Source organism: Colius striatus, chromosome 7 (genome assembly GCF_028858725.1).
Source record: "Colius striatus isolate bColStr4 chromosome 7, bColStr4.1.hap1, whole genome shotgun sequence".
Classification (NCBI taxonomy): domain Eukaryota; kingdom Metazoa; phylum Chordata; class Aves; order Coliiformes; family Coliidae; genus Colius; species Colius striatus.
In genome coordinates, this window is record NC_084765.1 from 26,066,648 (window position 1) to 26,086,682 (window position 20,035).

General features: G+C 41.6%; 1 protein-coding gene across 4 annotated transcripts; it reads left to right on the forward strand.

Annotated features, from left to right (window-relative positions):
* Positions 1–106: 106 nt before the first annotated feature.
* On the forward strand, positions 107–19,445 carry FAN1 (FANCD2 and FANCI associated nuclease 1). Of its 4 annotated transcripts, none has more exons than XM_062000501.1 (14): positions 107–170; positions 1,146–2,546; positions 6,477–6,617; positions 7,433–7,628; positions 8,141–8,374; positions 8,866–8,997; positions 10,065–10,173; positions 10,860–10,979; positions 13,233–13,397; positions 14,311–14,479; positions 15,334–15,437; positions 17,872–18,066; positions 18,422–18,550; positions 19,233–19,445. In XM_062000501.1, exons 2-14 carry the CDS (start codon positions 1,268–1,270, stop codon positions 19,368–19,370), a joined length of 3,111 nt encoding a protein of 1,036 aa, XP_061856485.1. In that variant the 5' UTR covers positions 107–170; positions 1,146–1,267; the 3' UTR covers positions 19,371–19,445. The 4 variants fall into 4 exon arrangements, with proteins under 4 accessions (XP_061856485.1, XP_061856483.1, XP_061856487.1 ...); XM_062000499.1 differs by lacking the exon at positions 107–170 and adding an exon at positions 391–469; XM_062000503.1 differs by lacking the exon at positions 107–170 and adding an exon at positions 391–469 and having other exon boundaries at positions 10,074–10,173.
* Positions 19,446–20,035: the final 590 nt, after the last annotated feature.

Here is a 20,035-nt window from a genome sequence, read left to right on the forward strand (position 1 = left end):
TTCTGGCACGAGAAAGGGGAGGGTAGCTTTCAAAGTTGTGATTATGCAACAGGGCCGCCGCAGGAATTGGTAACCCAGAGCGAGCACAAGGGTGTTGTATAACTTAATGGCTATTCCTCCCTGGGGAAAGAGCACACTCTTTGCTCTTGGCCGAACAACACCAACAAAAAGTAAGTTGCAGCTACTTCTTCTCTGGTTCTGCTTTCCAAAGAAAGATCACAAGTGTTTTTCACTCCTGTTGCTGTTAAAGGAGACTTTTAATATAAAGAGGGCCAGTTCTTTGCAAGAACTACGTCTTGGTTCACACGTATTGAGAGCGCGTTGCTCGGGCTCCGCGTTCGGCTACCCAGGCCTGCGCGCCGCTATCGGCGATGCATTGCGCTTGCCTGGCGCCGCCGCGTGCCGAGGTGCGTTGCCGCGCGCGGCGCTCGCTCAGCTGCCCCTGGAAGGGCGCCGCTGCCTGGGACAGGTCAGGCGGCCGCGGCGCGGCGGGGCGGGGCGCTCCCGTGGGACCCTCGCGCGGCCGATGGCCGGGCTCCGGCGCGGGGAGGGGCGGGGGGGCAGCGGCGGCGGAAATGGGGTCAGGAACCCGAGGCGCCGCCGTCCGCCACGGCAACGCAGGGAGGGCGGGCGCGCAGTCCCGGCCGGGGGAGCGCGGCCTGGTCGGCGGCCCCAGCGCGCTCCGGAGGGGCGAGTGTGCTACGAGGCGTTGCAGCTCTGCTGGGCACCAGCAAACAGCGCGCCTGTGAGTAGCGACCAGCCGGCACCAGTGAACAGCGTGCCTGAGAATAGCGAACATGGTAATGTCAGAAACTAGAGGACTTGACTATATTCTTACATTGACTTTGATTAAAGTTTTCATTTACATCAGCAAGTGAACGTGTCGTTTCAGTAGTTACAGCAGCGTTTCCACTTTTAGAAGCCTTGCCGTGAGGGCAGCCGTGGTGCTCGGCGTGGCTGTGAGCACTGTGGGTATGATGCTTGCATGCCTAGGGAGAAGGCAGGACAGTTGCATTGTGGCAGCTGAGGTTTGCTTGACTTTTAAATTTTCAGTTTTGGGTTGTTTTGTTTTTCTTCTCCCCAGTTCATCTGGGATGCATTTGGTGCCATAGGTCTTTCATTCAATATCTTTCTTTCTGTTGAAGGCATGTCAGAGGACTACAGATGGAAAATACAAAGCCAAGAAAAAGATTTTTTTTCTAATTGTTGCAAAATAAGGAAGTTGAATGAAGTTGCCTATGCCATGGGAATGCTTTGAAGTTTTGTAATGGCAGAAGCTAGATCTTCAGAAGTTAAAAGATCACGAATAAGTTTGTCACTCAGTAAAAATAAGAAAAAAAAAGGAACAACAACAAAAAAAGTGGAAGATAAAGGAACACTATCTACAGCTTCAGCATCCTCCTCTATTATTTCCTTTTTTAACAATGTTCCCCCTGCCAAAATTACCTGTCCCATGTGTGGGCAAATGGTGCCAAGATATAAAATAAATGAGCATATGGATGAAACATGTCAGAAAAAACATGGGGAGATTGGTGTCATTGATTTAACACTCAACTCTTTTAGGAATGAGAGTGCAATATTTGCAAATGCAAACAATAATTCCAGCCCCTATTTTTCAAAAGAGCTCTTAAGTCCTTCCAAATGCAGTTCACTGAATGCGGATCAGAGTGCAGTACAACAGATTAGTCCTTATTTTAGCAATAATAGTTCAGTCTGTAGTGCTAATGATGTACCACAGGTTCAAACAGTTAAAGTAGTCTCTTTGGGAAGCTTGTCATCTAAACTCTCCAGAAGACGACGTATCCAGGGAGGAAAACAGATTGTGTATAAAGAGAGCGACTCTTCACCTCCAGCTGTTCACAATATGAGCAAAAGTGCTGCTGCATGGGATGATGATGATATTTATGCTGGGCATAGTTCTCAGAAAGAAAATGAGCTTGAGGAACAGAGTTTTTCAAAGAAGGAGCCTGAATTTCAAGAGGAAATAAACAAATGTGGTGGGGAAGACTTTCTGGATATTGATCAGGTATTATCAGCAGCTAATAACAGTGATGGCAAAAGGTTACCAACTGGTACAAGGAGCGCCAGAACAGAAAGTAGGTCTGAAGGTGTGATGCTTAGTCCTGATAAATTTGAAGCACATCTAGCCACTTATACTGCAGCAGAGTTGATCAGTAGTTTGGAAGTGAAGACTCAGCCTCACACTCAGATTATTCCTTCTTCCAAGACAGAAGTGAACTGTGGAACACAGAATTGCTTTAGCAAGGGTGATGTCCAAGTACTTCCTATGGAAGTTCATGAAGACTTCAAGAATGAGATCAATCATAGTATGTCAGAAACTGTAGAGAAAGTAGAATTTCCCAGTTCCATTGGGGACATTTTAGACACAATAAATGAGGTTAGCTCTGGGCCCAGCTCTCCCTGTCACCCATATTACCTCCGGAATTTTTTAGTAGTGCTGCGAGCAGTCTTGGAGAACGAAGATGATGTCAGACTCTTTGATGAGCAAGATAAGAGCATTATAACCAAGTTCTGCAAATTATCAGGTATCTTTTTTTTTTTCTTAATGTATTTTCACATTACCTCTTGTAGAGAGAACTATTACACAGTTTTATGTGAAGAGTGCTGTATCAATGAGCACTTAAACTTGATAAATTCCTTAAGAGAAGAAGGTTCTTTTTCTCTGGATGTGTACAGGTGGCTTCCTGTATGGAAATTTTCCTAATGGTGCTTTAATGGAAAGTAATGATAGTGGAGACTTGTAAGACATAATGAGACAATGATTATTTGTATTTCTGTGTTTTTTTTAATACTTTTATTAAGTCAACTTGCTGCTGAATTTAAACACGTTTCCAAGGAAGGAGACTCATAGCAGAGAAAAGGAGTATGACATGACACCAAACTTTTGATGATTTATTAAATGCATGTGAGAATTCTTAGTACAAAGGTTATGAAAAGGCCTGTGTTGGATACACAGGCCTTAAAAAAATACATCCAAGGTGTCATTTGAGAGCTTTGATTCAACACATTTACAGATCACTTTTGTGCTTGGTGTGAATCTATGGTTATCCCCATGATTATTACCCAGTGTTAGAACACTAGTTACTAATTGACAGTCATTTTCTTGTGGGCTTCTTAGTAATTGTAACTCATTAATTTCAGTAGGATTCTGAATGTTGGAGATTTAAGCCCTCCATATTTAGGCAAGATTCAAACAGGACATATTGTCTGATACCTAAACTCATATAGGTTTTAAAGTAAAAGCATGGCATAATTGATGCAAGTTAAAACTAACCCTCCAAATATTTTATGTATAACTTGTCTTAAACTGTAATTAAGAGTAGTTTTACCAGCACTGGAGCTGCAAACTTGGAGCATCAAAATGGAAGTAAGCTTATACAAATTTTCTTGTAGAAGTTGTTATCTCAGAGTCTTGCAGGCATAACCATTTCTGTTGATTTAAGCTACTACAGTAATACACAGCTGCTGGACAAAGTCTTTTTAGATATATGCTCGTATGAGCTCAGTTCATGCATCTGAGCTGAACACACAAAGGTAGAGTTGTGTACATGTCTGCTGGTACCAGAAGCAGACTGCACTTAATGTATTGTGTTAATTTTGTCTTAATTAGCAGGTGGTGAAGTTTATCATACTAAAGAATAGTATTTCCCCATGTGGAACTTGTGTATTTTGGTGGTTTTCCACTCTGTAGATGATATTCTTTTTTTCTGTACTAGTATACAACAGTCTTTAAACTGTTCCCCTTTGCCTTGAAAGAAAACTGTTCTGGCTTTTCAGAGCGCTTAGTCCCATACTGTTTGTTTCTGTGAAGTTCATAGAATGGTAGGGGTTGGAAGAAACCTTTAGAGATCATCTAGTCCAGCCCCACTGCAGAAGCAGTTCAACCTAGATCAGGTTGCATAGGAACATGTCCAGGCAGGTCTTGAAGACCTCCAAGGAAGGAGACTCCACAACCCCTCTGGGTAGCCAGATGATACTGGCAGTTCCAGATGATACTGTGGATTCACACCATGGGACATTACAAAAGCCTGTCAAGGTCATGAGTTGTGATGAGCCAGTTATGTGAAATTTTTCCAAGACCGATAGGAGGCTTTCACTAACTGCTTTTCTGATACTGTGGAGAATAAAATGAGGTTAGGTTAGTGTGTATGACATCACAAGGGTTTTATTACGTGTTACTGAGTGCCAAAAATGGAGAAGCATTGGCTTGAACTTCTGAGAAAGAAATATAACCTGATAAGTAGTTGCAGACAAGGTCAGTGATGAAAGAGAGGAGGAGGTGTGCTGGAGCAGAGACTCCCCTGCATTCTACAAAGAAGATTGGTAAAGCTGAGATTTATTTTCATTTCTTTAAAGACCCTGCATCAGTGGTAGAGACTCATTTTGATGATGACCCCATACCAGGGGCAGAGACTCATGTTGCTACAGCTGGCCTCAGGCCAGGGGCAGCGATTCACTTCATTAAAGGCCCCGAGCCAGGGACAGTGACTATGGCCGGAGGAGGCTGTGTCCTGTGGGAGGGACCCAACCACTTCACTGCAGACCCCCAGCCAGGGGCAGTGATTTTTCTTCTTTAAAACTATGGCCAGGGCAGGGATTGTATCCTGAGGAAGGGATCCAATATCCACAGCTGTAACTGTGGTGAGGGAACCCTACAAAGCAGCTCATTAAACTTATGCCCAGAAGAAGCCTTGTCCGGAGAGAGGCATCCTGTAACTGCAGAAACTGCAACTGTGGCAAAGGATCCACACCGGAGATATTCACCAAGGACTGCGTCCTGTGTGAGTGACCCTGTATTGGCAGAAGCTGCAGCTGCTGGGAACAACCCACACCAGAGAAGCTTGTTAAGGACTGTGTCCTTGGGGAGGGACCCCATGTTGGAGCAGGGGAAGAATGCCAGGATCACCCTCATCTGAGCAGAGAGAAGCAGCAGAGCCCATCTGTGAGAGACTGACCATATCCCCCATTCCCTGCCCCCCTGAGCCGTTGAAGGGAGAGGAGGTAGAGATATCGGGAGCAGTGAGCTGGGCCCGGGAAGAAAGGAGGGATGGGGGAGGGAGATCTTAAAGTGCTGGGTGTAATTTTCTCATCATCCTACTCCCTTTTTGCTTTTATTCCATTCTGTTTCTTGTAGAATAAACTTTCCTACTTTCCTCTCTAAGTCGAGTACTAGAGTCTGTTTTGCCCAGAACCATAATTGGCAGCCAGCCCTCCCTGCCCTTGTCTCAATCCACAACAACCTTGCTTATCTTTTTACTCCCATTTCACTGGGGCCTCCGCCATCTTAACGAGGATGGGGGTGAATGGGGGCACCGAGAGAGAGACTGTCGTGGTGCTGCTGTGCTAGCTGGGCCAAACCATGACACATGCCTTTACTGGATTACAGCCCTACAGCTTGGTCACTTTGCATGGTCTGGAGAAAGGATGTTCCTGTGCTACTCGATGTTTTTGTAGAGTTGTAAAAACCGGAGACAGACTTCCAAGAAGTTATAACCCCATGGAGATAATGACAAGCTTATGTATCTGAATGTAGTTATCTCAATGAATTTATCCTGGAAACATTCTATTAAAAAAACCAAAGAGGCTGAAAAAGTATTTTTAAAGACAGGAGAGTAGTTAAATAAGCATGTAAAAGTTAACTGCTGTTTCTTAAAAATATGTGAGTCTGGTGGTGTTTCAGTATCTGTTTGTGTCAATGATCATTTTCAGTTCAGCAGCAGCAGACAGGGATAAAAAAATTAGAATAAGGGATAAATTCAATATTCAAAAGGGTGCTGACTGTAGTAACAAGAGCTATATTATTTTCAGCTAAGATTTAGTAAACTGTTTTATTGAATCTCAGCATTGTATTTTAAATTTTAAGCACGTACTTTGAGAGAACATTTACCTGATGAAAATCAAATTGACAGGAGGTTTTTTCTCCTTTGTTTTCAGTAGATATATTACTAAAATTAAGTCTAACTTTGGAAAAATAACAATCTGAAGACAGAGAGGTATTTCGTGATTACAAAACCATTCAGTCAGACTGCAGCTTCTTTTGTTCCCCAAAGCAAATAGTTGGTTATTGAATGTGTGTTAAAGAAAGGAAAAAACATATTTAACATCGCAAGATGCATAGTTTGAAAAATAAAGTTGCCTTTTCTTAGTAATCAAATTATTTCTTAAAGGATAAGCATGTCTAAAATGCATTTTAGCAAAGTTTGTTGCCTACAAAATACATTGTAATAATTTCCTACCTACAAAGCTTAGAGATTGTAATGAGAAATAATTACTTCAAAAGGCAAGTTTCGGTGGTTTACAAAGTCTGCTTGTAGAACATGAGCAGATTAAAGATGTATTTTAGAGGATACCTGCATCAAGGTAGTTTTTCTAGGTAAAACAAGGATTATGCTTAGTAATGTGCTTTGGAATTTAATTTTATTTTTGTCCTTCCCTGCTTTGAATAAAAATTGCAGTTGGTGGGCAGAAGTTATATGTGAGACTTTTTCAACGCAAGCTGAACTGGTTAAAGGTGAACAAAATAGAGTATGAAGAGATCAGTATGGATTTGTCACCAATAATTGAAGAACTGGCTGAAGCCAGGTTTCTGCAAACAGGTATGGCCAGCTGTTAAAATGCTACAAGTGAAATCTGCAGTTGTGTCATATTAGAGTTTACTACGTGCTTGTCTGTGCTTTGAGAGGAGAACTAGCAGAGCAGAATAAAGGTTTGGGTAAATGAGTTATGTTAATAATAAGAGCAGTTAGTGCAAATTAGGTAATAGGGAGAGCTAAATAAATGTCAGGGCTGTGGGTGCAACAATAGGCCTTACTTGCCCTCACCAGCCTCATCTCAGACCCTGACCTCTGAATGCTGGTCCAGGAGTTCTACTTAATATCCTTCAGTACTGCCTGGAGCTGTTGTGCAGGCACTGTGTCCCAGGCCTTGTCCATCCCTGGCTGCCTGGATCTCCAAACAATGCTGAAAGCACTTGCTTCCAGTCTTTTCTGTGGCCATGTACATAAACTGTAGTCTTCTCTCAAGCTTCATCTCTTAGCTTGACCATGGGCCTGACTGATCATACCTCTTCTGGAGCTACCAGTGGAATCTATTACCGAGACTTTTGCTCTGCCAATTCTCTGCATTTACAGTGGGACTTCACCAGGGTCAGTGTGGACACTGCCAGTGCTGTGGTCACTGTTGTCTCCTGTCTCATTTCCCCTTCTTGAGCAGTTCTGCCTCCTGCTGCTCCCTGGCAGCACTTCTGTTTTGGGTTGTCCAAAGCTGAACCAGCTGGCATTGATGATACTTGTTTGAAGAATCTGTATCATTAGATTAGTACTGGTTTGTATGAATGTACTATACTTTGAGCTGTTGCTTGAGTGTGTATGTGTAGCATAGAATGAATATATGTTCATAATTTTACTTTTAGAATCTCAACTGGAAGACCTGTGTGAAGGGCTGGATTTGCTTTCAGCCCCTGAACTAAAAACATTGGCAAAGGTCTTTCACTTGCCAAACCCAAATGGTCACAAACAGCAACTCATGGATGATTTTCTGAGATTGGCAAAACAACGATCAGTCTTCAGCAGGAGTCAGGGTGGTATTGGAACAGTCATTTTAAAAAGGTAAGTCTGTGTACAGTTAAATTTTGCAGGTGAATGTAAGTTATGCATCAAAGGACTCAGTCTTGATGCCTTTTGAGGAGAAGATTGCTTTTAGTAAATTGATGAAGAAGAAAGGGCAGCATGAAATTTTGATGAACAGTGGGCCAAACAGAAGGGTAAATATTAGACTTCAAAAAAAATCATAATTTAATTTACAATTTATTTTAAATAATTGTTTGAATTATGCCATGCTTTTCAGCTGTGGCCAGGAGTGTCTACCTTCAGAGTTCCAATTCTACTCTGCTTGAAGTTTCACCCTTAAACTTTTTATTAGTTTATGCATTTCTTTGGCTTTTCACTAGAGGTTACATGCACTATTGTAGTTTCTCAAGCTGCTTCTGTCAAGGAAAATCACATTTACACATGAATTAGCTTGAAACCAAAATGTTTCTGATACTTTATTCAGTATGTTTGAATTTTTGTAAGTGATGGTAAAAACCTCACTTTTGTTATAATTTTATTTGTCCTTCCAGGGTGAAGGACCTGGCTGGAAAATGTGTCAGGGTCTGTAAAGGCCCTCGGGCTGTCTTTTCTCGTATTCTGCTGCTGTTTTCTCTGTCTGAGTCGATAGAGGATGAGGAAGCTGGTAGTGCTGGTCACGGCCAACTCTCCACAGTCCTTATGGTAAACATGGGGCGTATGGCGTTTCCCAGTTACACTGTAAATAGGAAAACACAGGTCTTCCAGGACAGAGAAGACCTTATCAGGTAGGGGAGCCTCAGCAGGTTGGAAATGTGTTTGTTTCTAGAAAAGCTTGAATGCAGTACTTGTGTAGGCAAATAACAATTGGTCATGTAGAGTTCCACATGGAAATAGATAGAAGTGCACTTTTGCAATGGTTTTAAATGCATTTTTGTATCTAGGTAGGACTTGTAATTCACAGTGGCTTGCATTTTGAACCAAAATAGCATATTTATTTGCTTCATATTTCTTCATTTGCTGTGGTGGTAGTTAGAATGGGCTCTGAACAAAACAAAAAGTACATTCTCTAGCTTATCAGTAATTTTAGACAGAATGTGCCCTGCTAGTGTAAACTCTGCTGATCCTACAGGGTTGAGAACAATCTTGACTGTATGGTTCAATGTCTTTGGAGACTGGAAGAGAGTTCTAAAATATATTGTATGGAGGAATTGATTTCTTTTAACTATAAATGCTTTTTGAGCCTAATACAGTTATTATGGGGTTTTTTTCCCCTTAGATATGCAACTGCTGCTCATCTGTCAAATGATATAGCCAGTGCAATGGTAAATGGAAACTGGGAAGAAGCCAATCATCTGTATATGTGTGCTAAAGAAACCTGGAATGAACTGAAAAATCACCCGTCTTTGAGGTACTAAACTGGAAACTAGCCTGGTGTTCATATGAAACTAATAAGTGTATTATCTTTTGGTACTTCAACTTTTGAGAGAGACTCATAGACTAGTGATATTAATTAAGGCTGATAAATTTAGAAGATTTCATGTTCTTGAAAGCTTTGAACTTCCTGGTTGTTTGTTTAGCTTTTACGTCGTGAGATGAAAAGGCCTTTTTTCTAAAATCTTGGGAATGAATTGGTAGACACGGGTAAAGCACTGAAACACTTCTGCTCTGTTTGCCAGTGCAGAAGAACAAGAGTCTTATTTTTCCCTTCTCATAGTTTGTTTTTAGGGCTTTTAGACAGCTAGCAATAAGCAGAATTTAAAATTCAATGTGAACAAAAGAGTGTTGCAAATATTGTGAGAAAACACACTGGGTTATTCATATCTCCAGACTTCCAAGTGGATATCACTCAGGAATTGTTAGTAAAGATTTGAGAACTGAAATAACTTACAGTGTTTTTGAGATGTCCTTCATCAGTTTTTCTTTCAATTATTTTGTTTTTGGACTTACTGTTACACTGAAAGTTAAGTGTTATGTTTGGATTGTATTAATTGTGATGGCAACTGATGTGAAATAGAGGGTCATTTGGAGGTCTGTTCCATTTCAGCCTATTTCAATTTCAGCAAGACATTCAAAAGACTTCATTTTGAAAGTAGTGGTGCCCACTCAAAAGATGTTAGTGATCTTTCATGGCAGGAAATGCCTATTGTACCCTTTTTGTGTTGTTCAGCTGTGTTTGTACAGTTCACCTGGTGACATGGGAGAACAAATTGGCAGTAGCAAAACATGTAATAATTGGTTTGTGTCTGATAATAGTTCCACTGCTGTGAAACCAAAATACACCGTGCAAATGCAGCTTGCACCTGCTACCTCAGATAAATTGTTTTCTTGAGTTCTTGACTTTGCATCTGGAATACTCAGTTCAATTTTGGTGCATAAGACATTTTTGTAAATGCTTTAGGTGTAAGTATTCTTAGTAAGATTTTAAGAATTTAAGTTGCCATCATTAAATTGATCTGAGCTGGTCTTACCTTTCAGCTATCACAGGGTTCTACCTGAGTATCTGCGACGTTTTACAGTTGGCTGGGTGTATACAAGAATCCTTTCTCATGGTGTTGAAATTTTGCAGAGGCTTCACATGTATAAGGTAAACTGGTGAAGTGAATAGGAATATGTGATTAATGTAGCATTGTACATCAGTCACGTTTCTGTTGTGGCTGGAGACCAGTGGTAATGTTTGCCAGGTTCTCTTAAAAGATTACTTTTAAGGAAAAAGGGCCTTTTTTTCTTACTACTTTAGAAAATTTTAAATAGTTTTGATTTCTTCTGATGCTTTGGACATATGCTTTGGAGATATACTATATGTAATATACCCTGAGACTGTTACCGAGACTTTGTTTTGTTATTTATAGAGATTTTTGTTTCACTACATTTGCTTACTGCTTTAAAGTAAGAAAATCTCAGAAGAAAAGTCTTCTATGAAATCCCTGCCTCTTCACTTTTAAGAGCTAACATATCCAAAGGGCTCTGACGGTATGTGAAAGCAAACTAGATTATTCTGAAAAAGGCTTTGCCTTTGCAAAAAGGCAACAAGTAGCATGAAGGGCTTTTTGGTATACAATAAGGAATACAGACAGGACAAAAATATTGTATTTTTGCAGCTGACCTTTAAATTCAGGTAAAAATATTTCTACTACAAAGATTTTATGAGAATGGGATTTGAATTTTTTGCAGAGACAAAGTTTTATAGTATGCAGTAATTAAAAGAGAAAGCGACGCACTGATTGTAATGAAACTAACTCCTTTAATGAAGATGTAATGCTGTTGCTGCAGGAAGCTGTGCAGGAGCTGCAGACTCTCCTGTCTCAGGACGTGTATTGTACCGACAGCAGAGGGCGATGGTGGGACCGCCTGGCTCTGAATTTACACCAACACTTGAAAAACACTAAGAAGGTATCTTCACAGCTGCCTGCTATAGAGCTGGAAACACTGCAGTCATTGTCTGAAAACATATAAAAAAGTATTTCTCGTGAGAAGAACAGTGGAGTAGGCTCTCCTAGAAATGCAGATATTGGTAGGAAACCCAAAGTCAGGCAACCAGTTTTTCCTAAGAAATTGAATATTGAGTGTACCCTCACCCTTGGTTGACCTGCTTCTTTCTGCTGAGTAGAAAAACACCACTTGGCGTAAGATTTTTACAGAGCTTCCTTGCTATTCTGCCTTATAAACTTGCCTAATGTGTGAGAAGCAGAGAGAATCTTTTTTGCAGTAAATACCTCTGCTTCTGAACCAGAATCATGATGAGGCCACATCTGTAATGAATAAAACCCAAAAATGATAGGAAGCCTTTAATCTTTTCGAACAAAAATGTAAGGAAATTAAGTCCTTTTCTAACTGTTACCGGTGGATAGAAGGTTGTCTTTGAAATCTGGACCAGTTTTGGCATGGGGTTTCTACTCTAAGGGGCCAAACAGTAGACAACTCATTTTTAATGTTACATGTACACTGCTCTGGCAAGGTTATCAGTCTTTAACAGCAAATTTAAATTATTTCTGTGGTCCTACAGGAGAAATTGTAAAGACCAGGAAAGAATAGCATAATGGTTTTAGATAGCAGGTATTACAGACTGTGCTCACCCTGTTTAATCCTCCTAGGGACGCAGAGGAGGGGAGAAGAGGTTTTTGAGGTAATCTTAGCTTTTGCTGAAACTTTCCCCTCTTTCCTTCCAGTAGGACACACACACCAACAGAGTGAGTTTGTACAAGAAAAACACATTATTTATGCAGTGTGTAAACTTGCCAGCCTCAAGTCTGAATGATAATTTTTAGAGCTTTTAGAAGCACTGTGTACATGAGGAGTTTCCTAAGTGATTAGCTGGCATGTGGCCCAGTGGGAGAAAAATGACCATATGAGAATGGCAAGGATTATGGGCAAGGATTATTGTAAATCTCTGTAGGATTTTCTGGCACCTCTGTATAGATTTCTGTAGCAGAATATAAAGGAACCAGAGAAAAGTGCAAGCTGCAGCACAGGTTGTGCTCTTAGATTCCTTGTGAGCGAGCAGCAGCCTTTCACAGACTTCCAAGAGCCACAAGGCATAGAGGCCACACATTTTAGGGCTCATTTGAGGTTGCAGTTCCATTAATTTTTTATGCAAGAAACAGCAGGTGATAGTTGTATCAGCTGCTGCTTTGAGGATTTATAAATACAGGAGATTATGTCAATTTTTCCCTGACTGTTATGTACAAAGGAGAAATTTTGTCAGTGATAGAAAATTAAACTCTCTGGAATCTGTTTAGGTCACAGTGAAATATGGACAGACTGAAAATTAAGACTAATCTAGTTAAACACACAGAAGATACCTGACTAATTTGGCAATGAAGAATAGAGTTCTTTAAAAGTTTTAAGCTCAGGAGCAGTAGCAATTGTAGAGTTATTTAAAATAAGCACAGAATGACTTCTTCTTTTCCTTAGTATTGCTTCCTTGCCTTACTAAGGGTATTGGGAACTGGGGTTAAATGCTCGTGTATTTTGTGTTGCATTTTAATTCTCTAAGTGTGCTAAAAGGAAATGATATTCTGCAGATGTCTTTTCTGCATCTGTACCCCCCATGTCAAGCTTTTCACAGATTTGGAATTAGAAGTTGTACAAAGGAAGTCGCAATTCCTTACTTATAAATGAGGACAAGGTGCCTTCTTCAAGTCACAGAAAGACAGTATGTCAGGGCCACGATTTAAATTAATGTTTGGAGACCATATTTAACCTTGGATGTCCTTTAGTGCAGTAATGCATTGATCTAAAATTTGTTCTCTGTGGATATTCTTGCACAGCTGGTCCTTCTGTTTCATATTGTGTGCTGTTAAGAAACTGGCTTAAAAATATTCAACTGATGCACCTTAGAAAAAAGTCATTTTTCTGGTCATTTACCCAGAATTTACACTTCCTTAGTCTTAGATTGATCGTTACAATTGGAGAGTAATTTCCTTACTCTACAAGTGCAATTTAGAAGCAACCTACTAGTGCAAAATATTACTTACTAGTTAGAACTGTACCAAAGGAAGAAAGGTGGCCCTGTCCTATACGCTTGGGTTTTTTACATTCTCATTTGTGTGCTTCTTAGATCGGCCATTCTGGGGGGCTTAGTAGGAAGAGACAGCTGTGTGTGTGTGTTTGTAAGTGCTTGCCTGTTCCCCTGCTCCTGTGCAGGCTGTGGAGTGCATCAGGAGAGGGCTGGCAGACCCTTGTGTGCGCACAGGGCACCGCCTCGCGCTCACCCAGCGGGCCCTGCGCATCCGAGACTCGCCCAGCTGCAAGCCCTTCCGCTGCCTGGTTTCTGACCTACCAGTCATAACTGTGGAAGATGTGACACACGTAAGTAAAGCTGCTTGTGGTTTCTAAGAAACAACAACTCATAGGTCTTATTTTTATCTGACAAGAAAAAATAGTCTGAGAGGCTGCTGCTACATTCTCTGCACCAGCCTCTGACTTTTTTGTCCTGCAGGAAAATGAATGCAAATGTGTTTCTACACCTAAAGCCTCTTGTAAACAAATCAGATTCTTAGCTGAAGTTAGTCAGCTCTATGCTGATTTCATTTGCAGTGCTTTACTGAATGTGTGTTACAAACCTGATGAGCTCTAAACTCCACTAATTTACCAGCAACACTCTCAGAAGTTTTGTATCTGAAGAGTCTGATCAAATCAGTGCACTGTCTTCAGGCCAAGCATTCTGTCTGTAAGTAGTACTAGTAACCTTAGCATGTCATCACCTTTAGATTAACAGCTCAAAAAATTTGAGGTAACTGTGGGAGTTCTGCACTAGGCAGATATGCAACATGATGCACTTGTGTCATACTGGAATGGATTTTTTTTAACTCTATTACTGTAGCGAAAATAAGTGTGTCTGAGCAAAGTCAGAGCAGAGCTTCACTTACTCTCTTGGCCTCATCATTGCCTTCTTACAACCCCTCTTTTTCTCAGTCCAGAATCAGTCTCCTGTGTCATCTGTATTCTTTCTTCCTGTATAGAAAGGCAACATTCCCATCTGCCCAGCATTTTTGCTAGACTTTTTTTAATGATAATTTGTCTGATTTCTAAAAGCTAAACCAAATAATTCCAAGGGAATGGCAGGTTAAATTTTATTTGGCTGATCTTTGGAAACAAGTCTAGTTCCAATTTTAATACAACTGAAAAGGAGTGATGTGTGTTTTAGGAGAGATTAAAATACTCAGGCTAAAGCCTGTAAAATGGGATGCTGAAAAGTAACTGGTTCTTCTCATATGCTCAGGTTACAATCAAAGGAAAGATGTGTCCTCAGATGGGAATGGGAAAATCAGTGTTTCTAATGGAGGATATTGGTGATGAAGAAGGAGATGAAGACACCAGTGTGTCCACAGTCATGTGCTCAGTTGAGGAGCTGGCCTTAAATCATTACAAGCAGAATGGTTTTGATCAGGGTAACAGTAATTTTTTTGTTTGTTTGTTTTTCTAGAGTAAAATAACTGTCAGAGTAAAGCACCAATTTACTAAGCAGGGCAGTTACTAGACTGGTTGTAGCTGATTTTGTTAGACCAGTTTTTAGTCTGGTTCCGTTTCTTCCCAAGCAGCTCTAATATGTAATTTCCTTACCAAAATGCTCTCATATTTATATTCCACCTGATGTGCTTCCTGGCATTTCATCATTTGCTGCCTTCCTAGACCTGAGGTGCTTTTGAAATGTGTTAGAAAAGAAACCCAACATTTCTTTTCTCCATAGAAATCACTTTGCCTTCTTACCAGTGACAGCTATTCTATTTGTTTGTTAGGGGTGTAAAATACGTTTTTATATACACAAACATTTTGTTGTTAATGCTAAAGTGTTACTGCATTTTTAGTGTATTGTCTGGGTGTTGGGCTGCTGGTGAGTGAGTGCTTTTTGCAGCGCATACATATGCATATGTATATGTACAGCTCCATATATGTATAGAACTTTTTATGTTTATAAAAATGTTATTATTAATATATTATTTAGTGTAAAAAATTAAAGGAGAATTGTTAAAAGGTAGAACAGTAACCCTTATTCATGACAGAGCATAGTAATTATTCCTATGCTATAAATGGCAGCCACCAATCTGGAAGCAACACTAGCAGAAGGTAGAAGCAGTAAGCTGGATTTGCACCGTGGTGCTGTAGGGTTCTCGTGTCCTGACTTTAGCTGTGTGGAAACCTCACACAGTGGGTCTCTCATCAGGGTCATGATGCTTTAGAACCTCTTCATCTGAGATTGCTGTAGAAAGTAACATGTCGGTTTCTCTCCCGTTTTGCCCTTCAGGCATTCATGGGGAAGGCTCAACATTTCTCACGCTGTTTGGGATTCTGATGTGGGACATCATTTTCATGGACGGTGTTCCCGACGTGTTCCGCAACTCCTACCAGGTAGTTTTGAAAGGTTTCTCTTGGTTCATGCCCGTTGCTGTAGGGTCTGTGACAGTCTCACTTGGGATTAGATGAACATTTTATTCTGAGGGATTTTCCAGATAGATCTTGATGTTTGCTTAGTTTGCTTATTTGTTACATTGAAGTTGTTAGAAAAAGGCTCCTTGGTAACTCGTTACTGTGTAGGCCTGGATTGCCTGTCAGTGGGGTGGATTCCTCTGGTCAACTGCCTCTGTCCTGGATCTGAACTCAGCAACCAGTTTCTGTTACAGTCAGTGAGAGAGTACTGCTCTGCATTGTTCAGCTCATTTAGGGGTGACACATTCCACCCATTCTTTCTTTTTTGAGAAAAAAGTCTATTTTCAGTAGCCTGTAAAGGAAAGTCACATTTTTCAGCTCACATTTGTTACTGCCCCCGCTTGCTCCACTCCCACATTTTCATGTTGTTGGGGTCATCCCTTCTTTTTGTCAAAGGAACAAATGAGCAACACCCCTCAACAACTCCCTTTTAGCTAAATGCTGTATATCTTACAACTAGAAACAGTGAAGTTTGCTCAGAAAAACCCTAAAACGCCTTCTCAAATGTTGTAGAGCATAAAAAGGCCAGACAATTGGCTTCTTTCTTCCACCTTGACCCCTTCTAATTGGAACCCTGCCCAAGAGACAGACGAACCAGTGCTTTCCTTTTCTTAACAGGGTTTATATGTATTGCAAGAAGTTACAGATTTGTGTCAATATGAGATCTAGGTAGAAATTTCTTCATATTGTAGAGGTGAAACACGTAAGTTTTTCTTGTGTGAAGATTTTTCTTCTTGTATGATTTTTTTCTTATATGATTTCCAGTATGAAATAGAAATCCTTGTGGCTGAGTGAAGCACTATTGGTTTTGGAAGGTGGCTGGCTCCCCAACGGTGACCACTATAGATATCTCTCTAATTAGCAGAAAGAGAGAAACATTCCCTCAAGCCCATCCTTATGTAGTCCTTTAAGCAAAAGATTAGGTTCTCCAAGTAAAAACCTAGAGAATCAAACAGTACCTTTATTTTATTAGGCCGTTAGGGTTGAACTATAAACCCACGAGTTGCACAATGTCCCCCTAATCTGAAGTTTACCCTGGGATTTTGTTTTATGTTGACATGGATTATGAGTGTTTACAGTCATGTCTTGAAATAACTTCTTAAGCCATGAGCACATGATTGTGTGTTCCTGGTCATAGGTTTGGAGAGCTACTCAATGAAAAGAGGCAACTTAATAACACAGTAATGGTGATTCTTTGAAATAGCTTTTACTACTTGATGCTTGTATTAATCTGACCAAGTAAATGTAGGGTTGAGTACTGTTTGCAGAAAGAACTGAGATATGGTTGTCATCCTCACTTTGGAATTTTGAGGTGGCACATGAAGGCACTTGCAGGCTCCTTAGGACACGAAGGGACTGCTGTAGCTTCAGAGGCCCTACAAATACTGGTAAATGGTATTCATACAAATAAGTCTTCTTGTGGCGTGGCTGCTATTCTTCTAAGATGCCTTAATTGTAAATGTCACATGTTACAGGCAGATATTCTTTATCAGTTTGAACTACAATTTACCATAGATCTTGCCTTTCTAAATACCTGTTACATCACCTTACATGCAGATTACACATACATAGAAAAAAATCACAAAACCCTCCCTGTATGTTTCTACACCAAGTACATTTACAGCTCATTTGCAAATTTGTGTTTTTAAAAGCATATTTTACTTACAAATGCAGAGGAAAAGCTCTCATGAGCCTCAGGCGTGAACAGGGATGAGCTGAAAGCTCACACCTGAGTCAGTCATTCCTGGGCTGTACTTTTGTGGGATTAGCTGTGGCAGCAGTTTGTGTAAGGCTGAAATCTGCCATTTTCTAAGTGCTCTGCATTTGATTTTGAAAAGCTAGAGTGGCACCCAGCTACTACTTGATTGATCCAGCTGTGCTCAAAAGTGGGTAATTGCTGCAGGGACTTTATCCAACAAGGTGTTCAGCACCATGTGTAAGTGATACTTTTCAGTTTCATCAGTGCTTTGGTCTTCCCACCTCCAATTGCTCTCTGTGGCTGAGCAGCCTCAATACCGATTCCAAATCATGACTAGTACGTTACTGCTCAGAGAGTTCGGAGAGCAGACAGCTCTTTGTCGTCTGTTAAAGGAAAGAAACCTCTCTAGAGGTCAAAACCCAAGAGAGCACAGGCTAACGTGGCTGGCATTTGTTGCACTGGCACGGGGTTTTAAACTGTAGGCAAGTCTTTTCCCAGTTGTTAATAAAGGTTTAGGTGGTGGGCACATTTGAGTTTAAGTGACTCAGTGTTTGAGTGACTTTGGTAGTTAAGAAAAGTATGAAGTCGTACATTGTTATTCCTGGAATCACTGCACTGCTGGCAGCTCCTCAGAACTGTGTTTACCTTTGTATACAGACGTTCCCCCTGGATTTATATACTGACAGCTTCTATGAGAACAGGAGGGATGTCATTGAGGCCAGACTCCAGCAGCTTAATGCAGCTTCTTCAGAGACCCTGGCAAAATTAGTCGCTGACATCTGGACCACTCAGGAAGGAAAAGCAGCAGCACTAGTTAGCTGGGGGCGGTTTACTTCCCTTCAGCAAGCTCAGGTAAGGAACTGTTGTCCAGAACAGGCACTCAGTTGGGTCAGGCTTGCTGTTAAACCACATCTGCCTGTAGCATGCTCACAGTTCACAGCGAGGTGCTGAGCCAGGGCTGATGGCAAGTGGTGGGAGGGAGGGGATGAGTAGCACCCAAATCCCAAGTACTGTTACTGTTTTCTGATATGGTCAGTTTTCCTGCAACAGTAGTTGGGAACACAGCAGGGACTCACTGTAGGTGACATCTGCTTCAGTTTCTTGTCACACAACTAAACAAAAATCTGAAATGGGCCATAGAATATTCTTGTGAGAGTTGGGCAGTTGTGTGGGGAACAAAGCCAACTACCAAAAACTTGTCTTCCAGAGCCTTGTGTCCTGCCTTGGAGGAATGTTCCTGAGCGGCATTTTCCGGCGCCTTTGCAGAGACCTGCGCCACTGCAGGGGGGGCCTGCCCGACCTGGTGGTGTGGCAAACTCACACCCATCACTTCAAGGTACAGAACCTCCCCCTTGCCAGCACAGACCAACTGTGTTTTCCTGCTGTGGTGGAGTTAACCCTCCCGCTCTCCTGCCCAGCAGCTGTGGGAAGTGAGGATTGATTATCTGCCATTTCATCTCATTTTTGCTGGAGCTTTAATGGCCACAGTGAGAAACAGCAGGTGGTGGCTTAGTCCTGCTGGAGAACAGATCTTCAGTTGAAACTGCTACAAAGCAACTGTTACCAGTCAGCTGTTAGCAAGGGGTGACAGTGTCACCATGCACAGAAACTTGAATGTATGAGACTGCAACAACTAGCTCTGTTACAGAACCTGAGGGAGCAACCCTGGTTTGCGCCTTGCGGCAGTGGAATAGGTGCTAGGAGAGTGCTGGGCATCTCTGCTGCTGGAGCAACTTAGGTGTTCGATGTTTATAAACCACAGCTCACTGTGGTATAAACAGTATCGGCTACAATAGGCGCAGCTGCAGATGATGGGTTCATTCACCAGTGCCCTGCCTGTGTTTTGGTGGATATTACTGGAATTGCATTCTCTTAATAATTTAGCATCCACTGGGCCTTACATTGTGCTAAATATTATTTTTGTTGCAAGTAACAGCCATAAAAAAATAATTATACTGGCCTGTGGGCTGAGTTCCCCCCCCCCAGGCATGCTGTTCATCACTTGTATCTCTTTGCAGCTGGTGGAAGTGAAGGGTCCCACAGATCGCCTGTCCCCCAAGCAGAGCATCTGGCTGAGCGAACTGAAGCAGCTGGGGGCTGCAGTAGAAGTCTGTCATGTCCAAGCCGTTGGAGGCAAGAGCAAGCGCCTCAGTTGACAGCAGAGGTCTTGATCATGAGGGTAACTTGGGTGTTTCTAAAGGAACTGGAGTGACACTAAGGGCTGCTGCTTAATAAAGTAGTTTATTCTAAAGCTCTGGTTTCTTGGAAAATTACTGTAGTTATTTTTTGCACAAAACCTTCTAAAAATAGCTTAAGCCTGTCAGTGTGGTTTAGTGTATGGTACTGTGCAGCAGAACAAATCCTTTCTCTTCCATAGACAACTCTTACTCTCTGAAAGGTGACCTGAGGGGTTTGCCCAGTAGCCAGAAACTGCAGCCCTGAGACACAACATCCTCCGCAAGCACAGGTGGGAGGCAGCAAGGCTCGTGGTGCCTGCGCAGCCTGAGCTCAGGATGTTGTGCAGTTTCCTCGCCAGGTGTGAGTTCAGCACTTTATCAGGCTTGTGGGGAGCACTGGGGCTTTCCAGCTGTCCCCACTGCAGGGTGCACTTCAGTTTCTCACTTTAAACAGCTGGTCAGTGATGGCACAAAGTAAGGCATAACCTTTAAATGCTGGTTTAATGTGCTGCTATGCACGAGGATGATCTATTTAACAGCTCCTGCCCTTGGGCATATCAAGGGGAACTGTTTCTATATGTAGACAAGAGCTGGGTGATGCCAAGATCACTGCACTGCTTTGCAGCTTGACACTCCTTGTGTCA

What these genes read in the sequence shown, in the direction of transcription:
- FAN1 (XM_062000501.1), top strand. Translation starts at nt 1,268, where the DNA reads ATGGCAGAAGCTAGATCTTCAGAAGTTAAAAGATCACGAATAAGTTTG. An exon ending in AGCCAGGTTTCTGCAAACAG is followed by an intron (nt 6,618 to 7,432) that starts GTATGGCCAGCT and finishes TTTTACTTTTAG; the next exon opens with AATCTCAACTGGAAGACCTG. An exon ending in CTCACACCCATCACTTCAAG is followed by an intron (nt 18,551 to 19,232) that starts GTACAGAACCTC and finishes ATCTCTTTGCAG; the next exon opens with CTGGTGGAAGTGAAGGGTCC.